At 32.9% G+C, this 20,987-nt stretch overlaps 1 protein-coding gene and 1 long non-coding RNA gene across 2 annotated transcripts; both read right to left on the bottom strand.

Moving 5' to 3' along the window:
- Positions 1–1,828: 1,828 nt before the first annotated feature.
- Positions 1,829–20,987, bottom strand: LOC149483653 (uncharacterized). Its single transcript, XM_089702813.1, has 5 exons — positions 20,543–20,987; positions 6,824–6,953; positions 6,184–6,451; positions 5,356–5,517; positions 1,829–4,971 (listed from the first exon to the last, which is right to left on the bottom strand). The coding sequence occupies exons 1-5, from the start codon at positions 20,613–20,615 to the stop codon at positions 4,804–4,806; spliced, it is 801 nt and encodes a 266-aa protein (XP_089558939.1). The 5' UTR covers positions 20,616–20,987; the 3' UTR covers positions 1,829–4,803.
- On the bottom strand, positions 10,527–11,136 carry LOC149483654 (uncharacterized). Its single transcript, XR_016316513.1, has 2 exons — positions 11,076–11,136; positions 10,527–10,743 (listed from the first exon to the last, which is right to left on the bottom strand). It is a non-coding gene; the product is annotated as an uncharacterized LOC149483654 (long non-coding RNA).

The following is a 20,987-nucleotide window of genomic DNA, read 5'->3' on the forward strand; positions in this document are numbered from 1 at the left end:
TACACACAAGTAAACTATGCCTTTTATTGGACAGCTTGATTTTAGTGAAAACTAACTTATCTATTAAATTAAGCTTTTGAATATGTATCCTAACGCACGAATTTACGGTTTATTTTAGAATAACATCCCTAAGTATATGAGACTTTTTGCTCCAATACGAACAAACGTGATAATAAGAATGGTCGACTGTGTCATTCATTGTTATTTCGATTACTATGGTGACACTCGTAATACTTGTAAATATTCATAATTTTAAGGAAAAACGGCATTATTTCTAAAAAAAAATATTTTCCGATGAAATATTATTCCTTTATAATTATAATTACAGCTTGTGGAAGAATTTCCGCAATGGGAATTGCTGAAACACACCATGTGTGTACACACTCATAGGTCTCCAGAGCAACTGAACAGTGACGAATGCACTGGTGATGTGCAAATCACCTGAGTGGCGACAAGGTCACGCACGCTTACGACTTCTAGTGTCTTGTTATTTATATTTCTATGCTACGAACAGACTTTACAAACAATGTAATTGTCAGATAGACATACTTATTAACGTACCGAGTTTGCGTGGATTAATATATGGTGTTAGATGAAAAGTTAAAGCCAAAAGGGTAGGGAAAGACTAGTGACTTTTGTGTGAAATTGATTTCCATAATTATTATTGTCCTTTTCTAAACTGTCAAGTTGACATTTCACGTATATAATTATATATGCGTGAAATGTCATCTTGACAGTGGAAATGACATTTTTATTTATATTGTATGTACATATAATGCGACTAAATAAAATTAGGTTTATGACAATGCAATGTTAGAATAATACATATTATAGTTATGATTAAACACATTACGCTTTAATTTACTGTGTCGCTAAGGAAACTACCATTTTAATGTAAATCTAATATAAATTTAGACTGTTGTTCCACCTGTTTATATACGTATTTTAACAAGGCATAATAGACTAAATTCTACCATCTTTGTGATAACTTATATCCTGTACTTTAGTAAAATATTTTTGCTTTGCATTTTAAATAAAGTAATATAAAGTGAATGTGAATGATTGAGGCACTTTAGAATAATTTACTTTGTTTTTATAAGGTGTTAAAATTTTAAAGTTATTCTATGAATCAATGCTTTATTTTTCTTATTTGTAGGTCTAGTCACTTCCCGTGTATGTGTGTACTTTGATGTAATTTCCATACAATTATGCTTTAATTCAACAAACATAGACAATGAAATATATTCGATCTCTTATAAAATGTTTCTTATGAATTGTTTATATTTTTATTATCATTCCATTTTAAATTTTCCCGCCTTTGGAAAATCGGCGTTTTAAAAGGCAAATCTTATATTGGCTCCATTCCTTGTTTTTATTTTGAAACAAAGTATACCTGATGACAAAATGCATTTTTAATGTTACGTCGAATATTATATAGAATAATGTTAAAATCTATTTATTTTATAATATCACTAATGTACTTAATGTTATTGAAAATAAATGGAAATATGAGCTTCATTTGTTTGTTTTATTTTTTCAATGGTTCATCATCATCATCAGCTCATATACGTTCCCACTGCTGGGACACGGGCCTCCTATGAGGGTACAGGCCATAATCCACCACGCTGGCCAAGTGCGGGTTGGCGGATGACACATGTCGTCGAACTTTTGATTCTTCGACATGTCGGTTTCCTCACGATGTTTTCCTTCACCGTTCGAGCAGTGGTGATGTTATAACATGCGCAGATAAATTGAAAAATCAAATCAATATTTCCTGCGCTCTCGCCCGGTCTCGAACCCCGGACTTATGGATAATAAATAAAAAATATCACGTGTACTAAAATTTATTTGAAGCGTCCGTTACAGAGACGATTTTATCTATACCATACATAAATATAAAAATAACAGTACTAAAATAATTACATCACATCAATTATTTTGCTATGACTAGACTATATATACGTTAGTCTTATACATTGTTATAACCTTGGCCGTTTTAAGTCATTAGCTTTTTGAAGAGAAATAACGCTATCTCTGTTATCTATACAGAGACAGACAAGGATAGCATGAACCGTGAGCAAAACAGATGCATTTGTAAATCGGCCGTATAATACTTTCAACATTAACAATGCTCATTGAAATATAGTCCTTATTCTCATAGGAGTAGGGTCTGTTCAAGGACGGACGGCGTTCTGCTGAATTTTATCTGCCTATAAGAACTATATTTGAATATCATTGTCAAAGCTCGCGTATTTAATTTTGAATTGAACGAAATAATTTTACATTTGGCCTCAACTTTACAAACAACAAATTAACAATTGTTTAATTTGTAAGTTATTAATAATGTGCAAATGAGCATACATTGGAATGTTTTAAAGGTTAACAAATTTTATATCGCATACATTTTTCAAATAATACATACATATTTGTTTATTTTATACATATAATAAATAATGAGGATATAATAATAACAGTTTATTATATCTGTATTTCGAGTATAAATCATGGGGAACATAAGGCTGCATTCATTGTCGTTGTTTAAACAGTTAAACTTATTTTTATATAAACATATTATAGGTAACTTGTAACAAGCTGAAATATGTTTATTATAAATCTATTGGGGTTAATTTCACATAATATATAAGACTTTATGAAAACTATAAACTTTTTTGTGATTTTATGTCGAACATTTACCGTAAAGCACACATATTCCGTTCAAAGTAAAAACCGCCAAGTTGAGTTTTAGTTTTTACTCAATGGTAAAAACGAAAAATCAACTTTTTCCCTCCAATTTGAAATTTGACAAACGTCAAAATTCAAAAAGAAAAAAAGTTTTAAAATATCAAAGGACATTACACTTGTCAATAAAAGTTGTTAAATGAATACGGCGCTTTTTTACTCAGCAATCAAATTATATTTAAATGGTTACATTCCCTCCAATTTAGCTTAAATTTTATACACACAACTACATATTTTTCTACAAACTTATCCACATAACTACCGTTATAGTATAAAATACGTTATACATAACAAAAAGAGCTATAATACAAAGCTTGTATATTATTACCATGTTCAAAAATGTACGTTATATTTCTATTAGTAATGAGTAATGTGAATAACAAACAAATTACACCATAAAAAATAAATTATTAATAAATAAAAATTACGATTTACGATTGGTTACGAACATTTTATTTACATGTTTTTCCCGACTTATATAATTACTAAATCTAACACACATAGCATAATTTATGGCCTAGGATCAAAAGGATCCAAAATCCTTAAAATTATCGTAATTTTGTGCACTTTTAAAACAGAAGGTAGTTGTAAAAAACAATAAAAATAAATATATAAAATAGAATAAATGCTAAATAATTTGTAATAAGTTACTGAGATCAAAACAGCTTTGGTAAACTCAAACTCAAATAAAATTAAAATTGTAATAAGTACTTACATCGATAGTATTCTAAAAAGTCTAATTACCCAAAAAGCCGACTGCTCACACATTTCCATCAGTTCTTTCAACTTCTTATCTCTAGCTAGCAAATATTTCTTTCTTCAAGGAAAAAGTAAAAAAAGAAAAGGAAAAAGCTATTTTATTAAAATGCATATTGTGCGTATATCAACATTTTATACTTAAATATTAAGATTCATATTGAGATCGTGTGAAATAGAATAAATATATAGCTATGGGTATGTTTTTTTCTAAATACCCTCATAACACGATAAAAGTTAATGGAAAGTCATAGTTTACGAGTTTTTACGTTTAAAGTTATCAATTAAACAATATTAAAGTGAATGAGCAACTCTCGCGGATCCTTCACAAACATCTCACTACCCGCAAAATCAGAAACAAAATAGAGACTAGATTATCGTATATTTTATTTTAGGCGTATATAACATTTAGATATTTAATTCTTAACCACAACAAATTTAATTTAATACACGAAACCCAAATATCAAACTACCGCAAAAAGAAAAACGAAACCAAAAATCGAAACAAAAAACCAAACTACCCACATTAAAATCGAGTACAACAAGGTCCCGGATACAACTTGGCTCGTGAGCCGCAGTATACCAATACTTTATTTATATGTCAAACTCCTTGCTCACAAGCCGCAAGACGAAAAAAAACCCGCACTAAAATCGAAATACTACAAGGTCCCAGCACTGTGAGTCAGCGTAATTATAATGGTTTAAATGAAAAACACTTGACTGACAGGCCGCAAAAAGAAAAAAAAAACACACACACACACACAAAAAATCCGAAACTACCCGCACTAAATTCGAGTATTATAAAGTATTAATAGGCTCCGTGGGCCAGCGTATACCACATTTATATGAAAAAGTCCTCTTTTTGGCCGTAAAACGAAAAAAATCCAAACTACCCGCACTAAAATCGAGGATTATATGATATTAAGAGGCTCCGTGAGCCAGCGTACGACATATACCATATTCATATGACAAACTCCTCGTTTGCAGGGCGCAAAACAAAAAAAAATCCGAAACTACCCGCACTAAAATCGATTCAAAAGTCAAAACTACAAGGTCCCGGGAGCACAGTGAGCCAGTGCACCACAAGTTTACAATATAAACTTGAAAGAAAGCTCTTTCTTTGCATAACAAAGAAAGAAAGTTCTTTCTTTGCATAACAAAGAAAGAAAGTTCTTTCTTCGTATAACAAAGAGAGAAAGTTCTTTCTTCGCATAACAAAGAAAGAAAGTTCTTTCTTCGCATAACAAAGAAAGAAAGTTCTTTCTAATACGTTTATATGATAAACTCCTGGCTCACAGGCGAGTGTAGCTAGCTGAGGGCCGAGTAGGCGGGGGGCGGGGGGGACGGGGCCTCGCGCCCCGGGAGCAGCACCGCGATGTGGTAGGGCGGCGGGGCCTCCGGGGACGAGGGGCCCGCCTGCTCCGAGCCCTGGAGTAAAGTGGCTAGCGATATGTCCTCGGAGGGCTCGGAGGGCGGCTGCAATGGAATAGACACGTGTTAGACAATGTTCAGATAACAAAATATTATTTATATTTAAAAATTATTCTATCTTGTGAGCCACATGTTGAAATTTTGCTTGTGGCGTCTCGTTAAGTTCATACATACAAATAAATTTTCGCATTACGTGTATTTGCATGCTTGTCAGAATGAAACATGAATATCAATTATGATAAAATTTCTGGGTCAAATTGATCACGTTACACAAATATTATACAGAAATGATATTTAAAAGAAATTTTTTCTAAATATTATGTTTAGAATATTTAACCGTTTAAACCGCCAATTGTTTTAATATATACCTAGATAGCTTTGGATAAGTTAATAAATAGTATAAAAAATTTGTAAAATAAGGCCACTCACCATCCGATCCCTAGTACCCGTAGAGCACACTCGATCCGGCGGGAAGGCGGGGGGCGGGGGTGCGCGGGGACGGCACAGTGACAGCGCACACCCCATGCCACACACGCACGCCATGGCCGCGCACATTACCCCCGCTTCGCTACTACCCGCTTCGTGAATTACCTACGGAAATACATATATGGGGATGCTATATGCTGATTGATTGCCGGGGAAAAGTGCCTGGAAGTTTTTGGTGGGTAGGTTTAGATGGTTAGAGAGCTGGGGCTGTGTGCAGACTTATAATTGGAAGGTATAAGAAACATTTGAAGAGTTTAAAGTCAAAAACATTGTGAACTACATATTTCACACGCACGCTATCACACCCGCTTCGCAGTAGCGAAGGTAGTAACCTACTTCGTGAATTATCTGGGGAAATATATGCGGATGCTATAGGGGAAAATGCCCGGAAGTTTTTGTTGGAACTTGGAGCCTGGAGGCTGCTACATCGATAATGAGCTGGAGTGGTGTGCAGTGGTACACACCTGGGGATGCTATATGCTTTATGGGAAGATAAAAGGTGTAGGAAACATTTGAAGATTCTAAAGTCAAAAAAACGCGTAGGTACTATATAGCGTATACGCACGCCATAGATCCAGATCATTGACGTCGATCATACCCGTTCTACCACTGCCTGCATTATATTTTACTTAAATTGATTAGTAGGCGGGAAGAAAGCAAAGTAAGTTTAATAAATGTTTAAACAGCTCGAATCAACGACTTCTATTCGAAATTCAGAGGCAAAGTTAAAAATTTATTTATGAATAGAAAAATATTTTTAAAAGAACTTACCTGTCGATCGAAATAGTACTTTGCTCCAGCAATGAACACTGTAGCGAGCGCCAACGATACTAGTATCCCAAACTTCAAATGTGGGGCCATCATGGGCGAATGTTGTAGGCCAAGTGCTGCAGTACGTAATAGTGTATCTGGGGTAACACTTCTAGCAGCAGCAAGGCTGGCTATAGTTGGTTGTGGCGGTTCCAGTGGTATCTCCACGTACATGCTTGGCTCTTCTACCGTCCGTCGGGAAGTGTGTACGGGTGGCACTGGTGGCGGGCTGTTCGGAATATAAGATTCACTATAGGTATTCACAAGGGCAGTAATAGGAAGTGAAAACAATAACAGAACAAATTTTGCAAAAAGGGTGTTCAAATAGATATGAACTATCAAATCAATTCATTGTAATTATGAGCATTGAAAACCAATTCAAATGTATGTTTTCGATGAAATCAGTAGTGAATCGTCATGAAATTAATTCCAAGATTAAATCATCAAAATTATAGATGGTTTAAGTATAAATGAGAGGGTATCTAAGTGGTAAAAAAAATATTTATGCCTGCCAAAAGAGAAAAGTATTCCATCATCATACTGCAAAAATGATCACGATACATAAACAAAACGGTTTAAAAACTTATTACTATCGACTTACTTATACTGCCTCTGTGTACGCGGTCGCCTGGGCGCACAGTCAACGGGCACGAAGCGGTGCACGGGCGCCGCCATGCCCTTGCGGCCGCCCGGCGGGCCCGCGCACACACGACCGCGTGATCTACCCACCCCTGATAACCAGATACACTCGATAAATAATCTATAGCTCACGAAAACTTTATTACGCTTTTTGTGCTAGGCAAATCTTCTTATATATAAAAATGAATCGCAAAATGTGTTGGTAAGCGCATAACTCGAGAACGGCTGAACCGATTTCGATAATTCTTTTTTTATTATATTCCTTGAAGTACGAGGATGGTTTTTATGTAGAGAAAACGTAAATATGTACCACGGGCGAAGCCGGGGCGGAACGCTAGTAATACTATAAATTTTACTATTATGATGGTGAAAAAATCAAATATGACCAAGAAATTTGTAACTTATGAATTTATAAGTAGCAACTAGTTAGAAGAAATTTAATTAAAATGGAAGATATAAAAGAATCCCAACAAATTTAAATAAAAAATACTCATGGGACAAATTCACACACACAGGCATGTAGGTATGTAATATCCCATAATGACCTAAGGCACAAACTGTCTAAAGAAATCAATTTTCAAGAAATGTTTTACATGATTGATATTATACTTCATATGGCTATGCAACCAAATCGTGAGGACTATATTACTAACAAAATGTGAACTCTATCTTAGTAAAATTCAAACAAATATGTTTTATTTATTTACAACCAATGACTGCTTGATTGGTACAATAGTTATAGTATGAGTGTACAGTAGAGGAAATGGGTTCGCTCCAAAAAAATCTATGTGGAAGGCAATAGAAATTTGATTACAGCCTTGACCACAAAGAGATACATCATTGAAACAGACATGAAATGTATGTATATGCCTTATAGAGCACTAGCTTTCACCCGCGTTTTCAAAGAAAACCCTGCATCCCACCCAACATCCCACGAGAAAGGGAACTAACTCCCTTTCTCGTGGGATGTCCGGAATAAAACTATCCTATGTATTAATCCAAGTTACCCTCTATATGTGTGCTAAATTTCATTGTAATTGGTTCAGTAGTATTTGCGTGAAAGAGTAACAAACACACACACCTCACAAACTTTCACATTTATAATACTAATAGTAGATAGGAAGGAAGGATACAGGGGTGTACCCCTGACTTAGCCGAAGCCTTAAACACATGGGCGTAGCCACGGTGGGGCAGGGTGGGGCACTTGCCCCACCCTGGCTCTGACCTGGAAGGTACCTAACCAAATCTAAAAAACGTAATTATCTAGGTACTGACTACAAAACTAAATATCCTTTAAAAAATTCTCACTCGAAAGTTGTCACTCGACACAAAAAAAATGCGATCTAAACAAAAAGCTTGCGCTTCTATGTTACATGATTTAAACCACTTTTGGTGCCAGAAAAAGTAGTGTAGTACAGGGGGGTAACCGGCAACGGGGTTTCTTTAGAGAACTGCCGCACGTATTATAGGTTTTTTGTGGGGGGGGGATGGGGGGGAGGAGGGGGGGACCCTCCCACCAAAAGGGGAAAGTTAGGAAACCCTAAAGTCGCTTCTGGCACTCGCCGGCCGCTGCCGCGGCACGCTCGCTTCGCTCGCTCGGCTCGTGCGGCAGTTCAAATGTTAACCTAATACACTCGTCGCTTCGCTCCTCGCTACCTATTTGAATACTAAAAGTAAAAGTTCAATAGTTTTTTAACCTACGTAGATTTTTTTTAAGCTATTGCATAGCTTCTATCGCGGGCCTTGAGCGCGGGGACCGAATCCAGAAATTGCGTAACGAAAAACCTCACGCTCCCCACCCCGACGGGCACGGAGGTGTGGCTTGAAGGCATAGCATGCAATAGCTTTGCCGCGGCAGTCCCCGAGTGCCACACGTCTTTTTTGTTTGAGTGAGAATCGCCCTAAAGTCGCTTCTGGCACTCGCCGGCCGCTGCCGCGGCACGCTCGCTTCGCTCGCTCGGCTCGTGCGGCAGTTCAAGAGTTAACCTAACACGCTCGTCGCTTCGCTCCTCGCTACCTATTTGGATATTAAAAATAAAAGTTTAATAGTTTTTTAACCTACCTACGTAGATTTTTTTTTGTTTGAGTAGGATTCGCCCTAAAGTCGCTTTTGGCACTCGCCGGCCGCAGCGTAAAGTCACAGAACAGTGAAATGGAACGTCTTGGTCCGCTTTTTTGCACAACAAAACGGTTAAATGCACTTTTTTCGCACAAAAAATTATTAACTTTAAAAATTAATAACTAAAAAACTACAAGTTTCCTAACGATAATATTTTGGAATTACAATCTTACATTACCTAGCTAACTAAAAATATAAATATTTCCAACAAATTCGTGCGGCAGTTAACTAAAGCCAACCCCCGGCATCTCTTATAGCAAGCTTATTATAACATTACTATGTCTTTTCGTACCGTGACACCCTTAACGCAAGCTTGTTGCAGCGTTAAACTGATTTTGTTTTTCTAGCAATTTTGATGACGTCACTCGTAATAGTTCACTCAATTATTGGGACCGGTGCGAACTGCGATCTATTTGACAATTTGACAGTTATCAGATAATAATAGAACTTTAGTCTTTACATCGGCTTGTTCGAAGAAAAGGCTTCAAACCTTTTGATTTAAGAAGAATCGTGTACCTAAATAGTAAACAAGTGCGTAATCATCACGAGTCCCTATGAGATATTTGGGCATCATATGAACAATTTGAAAATACAATATAACCTACAGATTTATCTGTGTAAGTACCATATAATGTAAGTATCATACCCAATGCAAATCTATTTAAAAATACGTCTGTATAAGTACACATTCTCCACTTGTTATTTCTCTGTATAATAAAATGCAACTCTACTTTTTCCCTAAACATAAATTTTATCTAATACTTAATGTAAATCTATAAAAGATTGTTTATTATTTCTTCATGATTCAATATATTTTATCATGTTATTATTTACCTATATAGAATATAAGACTATAAAAGTAAATCTACACTCAAATACACTACCCATATTATACTTATGTAATCTGTTGTTAAGGATCTCATTTAATTTTGAGAAATAAAACCATTATTTATTTCCAGATTCTACAATCAATTCCGAGCACTAGGAATAAGATTACCCAGAGTAACCACATGGAAGCATTGATAGTATTCAAGAAGCCATAGTGCCAGCGCAACATGAATATATTTTTTTCAATAGGAAGCAATATCATACTTTAAATGTTTAAGTGCAATAAAAAACATTTATAAATCCAAAATCTTTATTTAGTCCTTTTTATTTATTTATTGACAAATCATTTGCTCCTTTACTTCTCTTGATATCATTTATATAAAAAAAGTGATAAAACATGGAAGTATTCGAAATTAGATTCAATTCTATTTAGCTTAAATATTTATTAAAAACAATTAGGTAGATATATATAACTCAAATCCAAATTTGTAAGTAAATAGCATATTAAAAACACCCTTGATTAAAAAAAATTAAGTTTTATTTATAGTACCAGCCTTTAAAACTTAAAATGCAATAAACAAAAACTTTATATGTATTTACATCACAATGAATAATTCCTACACTAATAGATTAATGGTATTTATATTTTTATTTTAAATTTAAATCAATTATTGTATTTGTATAATAAAGAGTAGATAAATAATTTAAAAACTTGCAGTACTTATGTATACTTTTAATTTCATTTTTATTAAACTTAAAATGAAAACAATGTAGGTACTATATTAAGGTACAATTAAATTTTTACATTTTCTTTGAATATTTTAAGTGTAGACATGGTGGCGCCTCCCCCAACTTGAAGTTCTCACTACCACATGATCATCTCCCAAGCCGGTACTTCCTTGTTCAATGTTTGGGCAAGCCGGCAATCAACACAACTGTGAAAGATAAATTGGACTTAAACTGATTCTTTGTTGCTTTAAAATTTAATAAGTACATTTAATATGTTTACTTTTATTATTAAAGGGCTTGTCATGGTGTATGTAAACGTCTAAAAAGAAGTTTTTTAAACAATGTCGGTATGGTTTGTTAAATACCTTATTTGTTAATAATTTTTCAAGTATTTCAACGTTTTAGTTGTTTATCTTGCAATTCTTAATATTGTATTAAAAAAAACTTAAATGTGTAGGTACAATGCCTTAGAAAACTTTTAATATAAGTAGCTTCTAACCAAACACAGGTTTGCTTATAAATTAATATAAATATTTACTTTTGACCAGCTGCTCTAGTTTTTGTGAACTCCCAAATCATTTGCACTTATACTTTCAGAGACTTTTAACTCGTTGGGAGTTATTTATGTACCTTTGTCTTTGTAACTTCAGGGTCAAGGTCAAGGAGCTTCGCGCACTCTGCACAATGTTCTGCTGCAAGTTAAATAAAAATTACTTCAATTAACAATAATCAAAACAGACGAAATCATGCAAAAACCAATACTTTATTCGTAAAAATATAATCTGTGTTATCATAAATCGTCCAATGTTTTAGATATATTTATTACTCGTATATTATCTTACCTTGCTATTTCAATTGCTCTTTCATGCCTCTTTCATGCATTCTTTAATGCATATTACTTATCTTTCGCAATTTTTCAATTTGATTTATCCAAATTTTAGATAATAATACGAGGACAGTGATTATGACATTTGGATTTTTGACGTTTAATTTTCAATCACCGCCATTTTTATAATAACAACCTTGTTTTGTTGAGTTCACAAAATAATCTTACTTTATTTTGGTACCGGGAGCCTTTTCAACATGATTACTATACGATTGCCTACAATGTCCAAAGAGCGAATGAATTCCGAAGTTTTGTCTATTTTTTTAAGATTAATGGCTTGGCTACGAGGCTTTTAGGCCAAGTCGTAATGATTTGTATCGAACATTAAACGTCAAAAATCAAAATGTCATGTCACTGTCCTCATAATTCATATTATTATCTAAAATTTCAGATAAACTTAAACTTAAATATGTGAATCTCATCTCTGGATAATTGAGAAAGTGCGAAAAAGCAATATTGAAATAGCAAGGTAAGATAAAGTACGAGTAAGGACGATAATTATGATAACAGACTACAGAGATATATTTTTACGAATAAAGTTTTGGTTTTTGCATGATTTCGTCTGTTTTGATTATTGTTACTACTTACTTAATTGAAGTAATTTTGGATAAAATTTAGAATATGGACCGTCGAGTTGGATATCGGCGATTTTATAGCGATAAGATAAGACTCTGAGAAGTAATTTTACGAAGTTTCAACTTGTGAAGCCGCGTATTTTTTTTATAATAAAATAAACAAATTTGTTTAATTTTGTACTACTTTTCGTAATTTTGACGTTGACAGATGCTTGTCACTAGCAAAGGATTCACTCATACAGCTTTAGTGATATTTTTCTCACAATAATACTTTATAAAATACATAAATTGATAGTTATTTTAGTATTATTGTATATAAAAGAAGTTAAAATATGTTAAATTGGTTGTTAAAATTTAAAATTCATTAAAATATTTGTGTTTTATTATATTTCCTCTAAAATATAAACATATTGGATAATAGTAACAACGCACAAAGTTAAATTAAGTATTTTAGTAAAGATAAAGACATTACACAAAACACTAGTTTACATATAGCCACACCAGCAATGTAGCTGCTCGGCTTTTAATTAATAATTCATTTCAATTACATTTAATTATAATTCAATTTAAGTTAGTAATTCTTATAATAATAATACAATTATGGGTAATGTAACACACATAAATCCATTACACAAAAGATGAACAGTCACATAACCAAATCTGTCAACCCCGACTCCACGTGGTCCTTCCGCTGTTACCCCTAGAGCGTATTTAAAAAATCGGAAGCGCGGAGGGAGAGCAGCCCTCGCCCGCTGTAGCTAAGTGCAGGCACCATACGAGCCGAAGCGGCTGAGGCTGGTCGCCGAAGGCGACCAAACAGCCGAAGCTGCGTAGGCGAGTTAGGTGCCTGTACTTAGCTACGCAAGGGTGATAGGGCTGCACTTCCCGCAGCGCTGGAGCAGAAGCAGAAGCAATATAGTGAAACTGGAGGGAGTTTGGGAGTGGAGGGAAGGGAAAGGTTTATCCTACCATCCATTTGTAACTTTAGGCCCAATTATAACTTCAAACTTTGACCTTGAATATCTCAGGAACTACTGGTCTGCGCCGGTGGGGGGTGGTACCTAGGAGTTCCCCCTGACCCCCCCCTCCCCTCCCCTCCCCCTCCCCGCCCCCCCATTGACGGTCCACGTTCTAAATTTTTACCGTAATTTTTATTTAACTTACAGCAGAACATTGTGCAGAGTGCGCGAAGCTCCCTGACCCCGAAATTACAAAGACAAAGATAGGTACATGAATAACTCCCAACGAGGTAAAAGTTATGATGAGACGAAGTTGATAGAATTCTCTGCTGAAAGTTTAAGTGCAAATGATTTGGGAGTTCACAAAAACTAGAGCAGCTGGTCAAAAGTAAATATTTATATTAATTTATAAGCAAACCTATCTATGTTTGGTTAGAAGCTACTTATATTAACAGTTTTGTAAGGAATTACACACCTACACATTTAACTTTCTTTTTAATACGATATTAAGAATTGCAAGATAAACAACTAAAATGTTAAAATACTTGAAAAATGATTAACAAATAAAGTATTTATTATTTAACAAACTATACCGACATTATTTAAAAAAAAATCTTAAATTACATACACCATGACAAGCCCTTTAATAATAAAAGTAAACATATTAAATGTACTTATTAAATTTTAAAGCAAAAAAGAATCAGTTTAAATCCAATTTATCTTTCACAGTTGTGTTGATTGCCGGCTTGCCCAAACATTGAACAAGGAAGTACCGGCTTGGGAGATGATCATGTGGTAGTGAGCAGAGGCGGCTCGCCCTAAAGAGCGCTGGTGCAGTGAACTCCCATAAATAATTATAATAAAATCATACTCCTTAATTTCATTATTAATATTAATTATTATTTATTACTATTTAAAATCAATCGTAATCGTAAAAAACTACTGTCAATACCAATGAATTTATCCATCATTCCATCATTCCATACACCTGAATAATACTGTATTATACAGTAACGCGCGAAGCGGAGCGCTCAAGATTGCGCTCCAATGAAAAAATATTTAGTACATTTCCTAATACGAAATCCAATAGGAGTGAAAGAGAGGGTTTGCCAGTGCCCTGCGCGCGTGAAACAGAAGATTTTCTATGGAAAAATAGCAAAATTCGGAGCGCCGCTCCCGCAAACGTTGCCGGTTCGTTTTTACCGCCGCGCCTGGGCGCCCGTAGCAACAACAGACATTTACGAATGTCTTGTCGCTTTAAGTTATAGATATTTTTGCACACCAAAAAGAAAGACGTATGTATTTCCTTTATAAGTAATTTTTTTGATGAATGTACTGCTTTTACACCATGTATTTTCAGTGTTTTATTTCAAGTGAACACCCATAAAATTTTGTCACGAGCCGCCTCTGGTAGTGAGAACTTCAAGTTGGGGGAGGCGCCACCATGTCTACACTTAAAATATTCAAAGAAAATGTAAAAATTTAATTGTACCTTAATATAGTACCTACATTGTTTTCATTTTAAGTTTAATAAAAATGAAATTAAAAGTATACATAAGTACTGCAAGTTTTTGAATTATTTATCTACTCTATATTATGCAAATACAATAATTGATTTAAATTTAAAATAAAAATATAAATACCATTAAACTGTTAGTGCAGGAATTATTCATTGTGATGTAAATATAAAGTTTTGTTTATTGCATTTTAAGTTTTAAAGGCTGGTATTATAAATAAGACTTTATTTTTTTAATCAAGGGTCTTTTTAATATGCTATTTACTTACAAATTTGGATTTGAGTAATATACCTAATTGTTTTTAATTAATATTTAATCAAAATAGAATTGAATCTATTTTCAAATAATTCCATGTTTTATTTCATTTTTTTATATATAAATGTTATCAAGAGAAGTAAAGGAGCAAATGTTTTGTCAATGAATAAATAAAAAGGACTAAATAAAGATTTTGGATTTATAAAATATGTTTTTAATTGCACTAATACATTTAAAGCATGATATTGCTTCCTATTGAAAAAAATATATTCATATGTTGCGCTGGCACTGTATAGCTTCTTGAATACTATCAATGCTTCCATGTGGTTACTCTGGGTAATCTTATCCCTAGTGCTCGGAATTGATTGTAGAATCTGGAAATAAATAATGGTATTATTTCTCAAAATTAAATGAGATCCCTAACATAAGTATAATATGGGTAGTGCATTTGAGTGTAGATTTACTTTTAAGTGTTTTATTATATAAATAATATAACATGATAAAATATATTGAATCAAGAAGAAATAATAAACAATCTTTTATAGATTTACATTAAGTAGGTATTAGTTAGATAAAATTTATGTTTAGAGAATAAGTAGGGTTGCATTTTATTATATAGAGAAATAACAAGTGGAGAATGTGTACATAAACAAACGTATTTTTAAATATACTCTTAAGATTTGCATTGGGTATGGTACTTACATTACTTTTATCTTACACAGATAAATCTGTAGGTTATAATTGTATTTTAAGATTGTCCATATGATGCCCCCATATCTCATAGAGACTCGTGATGATTGCGCACTTCGCAATAATAAATTATTTACACGATTCTTCTTAAATCAAAAGGTTTGAAGCCTTTTCTTGGAACAACCCGATGTATAGTACGACATAAAAGAGATGAAATTAATTATTTTGGAACTAATTCGTTTTTCATTACCTGGCAACCCTGAATTGGCAATGTAGCTGTCAAGTTGAATAAAAATTTTTTGTTTTTTTCGTGAAGTGGAGAATTATTGAGATAAAATTGTTATTTAGAACAAGAAATTTAAATAAAAAAGGAGACATCATGAAAAAGGTTAAACGTAGCGGTGTCCGTGATGTGGTGTATAAAGTTTTTATTCGGTGTTTGTCCGAATTTCAAGCTGGAAATTTATTGACTGATTTGGAAAACGTTTACAAACGTACATCAGAATATACCGGTGAGATTCCATTTATTTTTGCTCAGTACTACGTAAAATAGAATATTCCATTAGTGACGAGTGTTTAATGTATGTATGTATGGCGATTATTACGTTTTCGCAATTTAATTTGAGGTTATTTGTATGTAAACAAAAACTAGTTTTTATAGTGCGACCAGCACAATTTGAGTCAAGAAGTTATATCCAATCCAACCAGCCTCAAATAAAGTACCTAGTTTAGATTTTACTACATAGTATAGTGATAACTGTTTTCATACAGCTATCTATCTATTAATCAATCAAACCATAAGAAAAAAAATCATATTTACTGTATCATATTTACAGATACTGAAGATGCCGCGTACCCTCTTGCCAGTACTTCGAAACAGATTGATGATCAGTCCTTTGAAGGAGTAGAATATTTAAATTTTGATGAATTATATTAATGTACAAAATTTATCTACAAAAAAAATAAAAATATGTGGTTTTCAAATCGCCTTGTTTTTTTCTACCCGACGGACCCAGAAAGAGGGTAATGTGTTTGAGCTGCATGTATGCTTGTTTGTTTGTATGTTTGATTCTATGTGCGCCTCTGCAGTCTAAACACTTGACCGATTTTTATAAAATAACTAATTCCAAATACATTTAAGTAAAATTTGACCTAGGTAGGTCAATTAAAATACTAATGTATTTTTGTCTTAAATATTTTACACTATTTCTACAATGAAACAATTATAACGGTTTAAATCGCGGTATTTATTTTAGATTATATTATATAGATTTTTGGATTTTTATTCTATAGTATCAAGATCGCTTGCGTCGCAGTATCAGTGTTGCTATATGAGCGACGGTGGCGCCCTCATTTATTTTCATCTCTTTTGTGTCGCACTGTAGTTATGTTAATTTTGCATTTTTAATATAATAAATGTATGATCTTCTTTAAAAGCTTCATTTATTAAATAGATTTCCAACTACATACGTTTCACTTAAATTTGATGTGTATTCTTTTAATAATATTCAAAATAATGTTATAAAAGTTCCATATTTACAACTTCACTAAAATTGCTTAAAACTGTCATTATTGACATTATAACAAGAATGCTAAATGTCAAAGAGAGCGTGCCGGTTCCAATTTTTCGATTGACGTCTCGAAACCGCTCGAAACAGTCTTGTTGCAATTGGTTTACATATGTTTTAGAAGGTCCCGGTGCCAAAAAAGTAAGATTATTTTGTGAACGCAACAAAACGTACCCATAATAATTAATAAGACTGTTATTCTAAAGGTGCCGGTTACCCCCCTGTTACCCCATTCAAAGCTGTTTTTATTTATCCAAATTCGCACTAAATTTCCCATCCAATTTCACTTTTGTTTAAGGATAATGTTACTGACCATAAAAGCACAAAATGCTGACAGATCCAGGTGGAGCTACGCTCGCAATCTTACATAAAAGTTTTTGGCCGATATCTTGGAAACTATCCATTAAGGCAAAAAATATTGGGAATTTTTTGTAGGTAGTAAAATTTTACATCTTTTATACCTTGTAAACTTTTTGTAAAACTTTCCGTTTACGATTTATGGGCTATTTAATGAGCCGGTTAATCATTTTTGGCAACTAACTCTTTAAATATTGGATTAATCAATGAAATGCATAGGCATTAATATATTATACATATGTATTATCCATTTATTAAGATTACTTTATTTGAAACTTTTTTTTTCTAATGCTTTTTGAGTTATTTAACGTTTGGCGATAAATAGTAAATTTCAAGGTACCTATGTATGTTTCGTATATATTTCGTACAAATAAATAATATTGAGTAGTTATTTTATATTCGGATGCTAGAATAAAATAAAGGAAAATATTTTAAAAAATGTATTAAAAATTTTCTATAAGTAAAAAAAAAATAAAAAAAAATGCCGTTTCGGAAACGGTGAAAATCCACTTGCATTGGAAATTTCTTCTTCGTTTTTATTACATCCGTAAAAAAACCCGCCGAGCAGCGGCATTTCTACATTATACGTGGAACAACTCAAAAAATATGGGCACTAGAAAAAAAAATTCAAAAAAAACTTGTAGAGAATAAAGTGACCTAAAAACTATGTACATACATGCATTTTATTCATTAATCCAATATTTAAACGATCAACCGGTTCATCAAATAGGCCATAAACCGTAAATAGTAAGTTTTACAAAAAAATTTTAAATGGTATAAAATATGCGAAATTTTATTTTCTACAAAAAGTCTAAGCAACTTTTGCCCTAAAGTGGATAGTTTTCGAGATATCGGTGAAAAACTATAAGATTGCGAGCAAAGGTCCACCTGGATCTGTCTGCATTTTGTGTTTATATGGTCAATAAGTGACCATTAACCTAAAACAAACATGAAATCGGAAGTGCAAGGTTTTGCTTTATTTACTGAGTTATTTAAAATGGTTTATTTTTCTATTTACATAGACCTATATTTTATGGTAAAAAGGAATCATATTATTGTATTAGACAGATAAACTATATAGTATAGGGATGAAATTTGCAACATAAACGGCTGTAGGTACCTTTTGTTTGTTTTGATTTAAGTATTCATTATTATTTCAGCTTGATACCGCCACGTGTTCTTGAAAAAAAAGGTATTTTTAGATAGACAGACGCACAACAAAGTCTGCCTGTCGGTTTGTCTGTCAACAAACTTTTTCTCAGGAACGCGTGGAATTATCAAGCTGTTTATATCGAATACTCAAAACTACGGTCTCTTAAAGCTGAAGCTGGTCTCTCAAACTTATAAGCCAACGCAATCAAAAGATACAGCCATTTTATGCTGCAAATTATCGCAAATTTCGACATTCGCAAGGCAATCAAAACCTACATTGTACTTTCCGTGAACACAGAGTCTTGAAATTTGGTTAAAAGCATTCTCATAGCACAGATAAAGGAAAAATTGCTAAAACATACATTTTAGAGTTACAACATAGTAAAAAGTAGGTTTGTTCGGAGCCCTCGGTGCGCGACTCCGACTCGCACTTGGCCGGTTTTTTTTGCCCCACCCTGTGCCCATGGCTAGCTACGCCCATGCTTAAACATAGTGTAATTGGCAAGTTAGCATTACTGAGAAGCCGATTATACCACAGAGCAAGTAATATAGTAAGAGACGGCACTCAGTACTTCGATTTCGAGCTCACGCACACATATGCATGTATTACTTAGGTCAAATCTTATATACCAACCTATGAAAAGTTTACGTCAAACATGACCCACATTGCTGCCAACATTTAAAAGTTGTCGTTGCTAGTGATGTCTCTTTATGAGTGCTAGTATCGATAAAACTTCATATCGATATCGATAAAATTATCGATGCTGGGTAACAGCACTACTAATAATTCTCATCCATATTCAAATTAAGGGAAATTAAAAATAAAACACCAACAATGTAGATCAATAAGTTTATTATAATATTAATTATTTAATAACATTTTTATATAATATTAAAACACACTATTATCAGCAAAAATCTTGCAAAAATTGATAATTCCATTTGAATTTTACTGAATATCTTTATTTAGGCATGTAGGACTTAATTCGGCTTAAATATTATGTGAATACAACTAGATTCACATTTTATACTTTTCCTTGAAATATTTTGCGGGATTTCTATTAAATCTCGTTCTAAATTTCGATACCAATATATCGTTGCCGTTCGGATCGCCATATTGGAATTGTATATGAAGAAGCCGTTGTTTTCTATGGACATAATATCTCCTTTCCAATTGATTCTACAGCCAGAACATGACGTATTAGAGACGTTTTCTCATAAATTGTTTTGTAATTATTATGTTTTATCTTCCATATAGAACAGTCATTGGGTACATATTGCAAATATTTAGTCACAAATCACAATTATCTACACACAAAGATTTTAACATTGTTTACACAATATAACACTTTTTCTTCTTTTTACACTTTTGGCAGAAATATTACAAATTAAATAGTTCAATGTACTGTACATTAACTGAGTAAATAACAAAATCTACGATATACGAAGAACAAATTTTGTTTATCAACCATCAAAACAATAAAATAAAACGCCATTTTGAATTCAAATTTCAAACAACAAATCAACATCAAGACGTTGTCTATGCTTAAGTCTTAACCATTGACAAGAAATCGAAGAAAGAAAGAAATAATTTATTATTGTACTAGCTAAAAATTAAAATGTACAAAAATAAGGTTTAAAAAAAAAGAAGAAATAATAATAAATAAGTAAAACTAAAATATTAAATCTTTTATTATATGATTACATCGGAGATGCCAACATTAGAAATATTTTTATTTTTTCTAAATGTTGGCAGGCCAGACTTGACCTTAGGTCTTGGAAAAGTACAAAATAATTTGAACTCTATGTCAATTGAATGAAGTTTATAATTGCTTGATAATGTAAGCCTAACCAAAACGATGTTCTAAGTGTCGACCCACTGGATTATACTAACAATACTTATTATATGAATGTCTACTATGTATTGCTGTTATCAAAAATAATTCCTGTCTTTAATACTGACAAAAAATAATTTAATGGCAAATGCAGTTTGTATGGATAGCAAATTATATCTTTATTTCCTGAAGCTATTATAAAATTAATTACCTGCAGATAAAGAAGACGGCACTCTATGACGACCACTATAGCACTGACTACGTTTATCTATCCAAAAATGCATTTGGAATAAAGTTAGTTATACCCTAACAATAAGCTTTAATTTTAACAATAACTAGTGATAAGCTTCAACACTAGCATATTTACTATAAATACACATAGCGATAGCAATAACTTATCATACGGGAAGCATTAAGTTTCACAATTAAATTGTTTTATTTCACAAAAACAATAACCACAATTTCAACAGTATAGATCCTTCAGTTTTGCCGTCAAAACACAACTATTATGAGAAATAGATGTAGTTGAATAACACGGAATTGATAAAAACGTATAAGAATATAAATTTAACGCATATATGTGATTTTTAAATAGAACCGAAATATACGCGAATTATGACAGCCATTATTCGCATTTCAACTTGGGGGCTGGGGCT

Source organism: Colias philodice, chromosome 13 (assembly GCF_061535455.1).
Source record: "Colias philodice isolate Cphi_HAF_F1 chromosome 13, ilColPhil1 Martin Lab GWU primary, whole genome shotgun sequence".
Lineage (NCBI taxonomy): Eukaryota > Metazoa > Arthropoda > Insecta > Lepidoptera > Pieridae > Colias > Colias philodice.

What these genes read in the sequence shown, in the direction of transcription:
- LOC149483653 (XM_089702813.1), bottom strand. Translation starts at nt 20,615, where the DNA reads ATGCATTTTTGGATAGATAAACGTAGTCAGTGCTATAGTGGTCGTCAT. An exon ending in GCCGTCTTCTTTATCTGCAG is followed by an intron (nt 6,954 to 20,542) that starts GTAATTAATTTT and finishes TCTGGTTATCAG; the next exon opens with GGGTGGGTAGATCACGCGGT. An exon ending in AGTACTATTTCGATCGACAG is followed by an intron (nt 5,518 to 6,183) that starts GTAAGTTCTTTT and finishes GTATTTCCGTAG; the next exon opens with GTAATTCACGAAGCGGGTAG.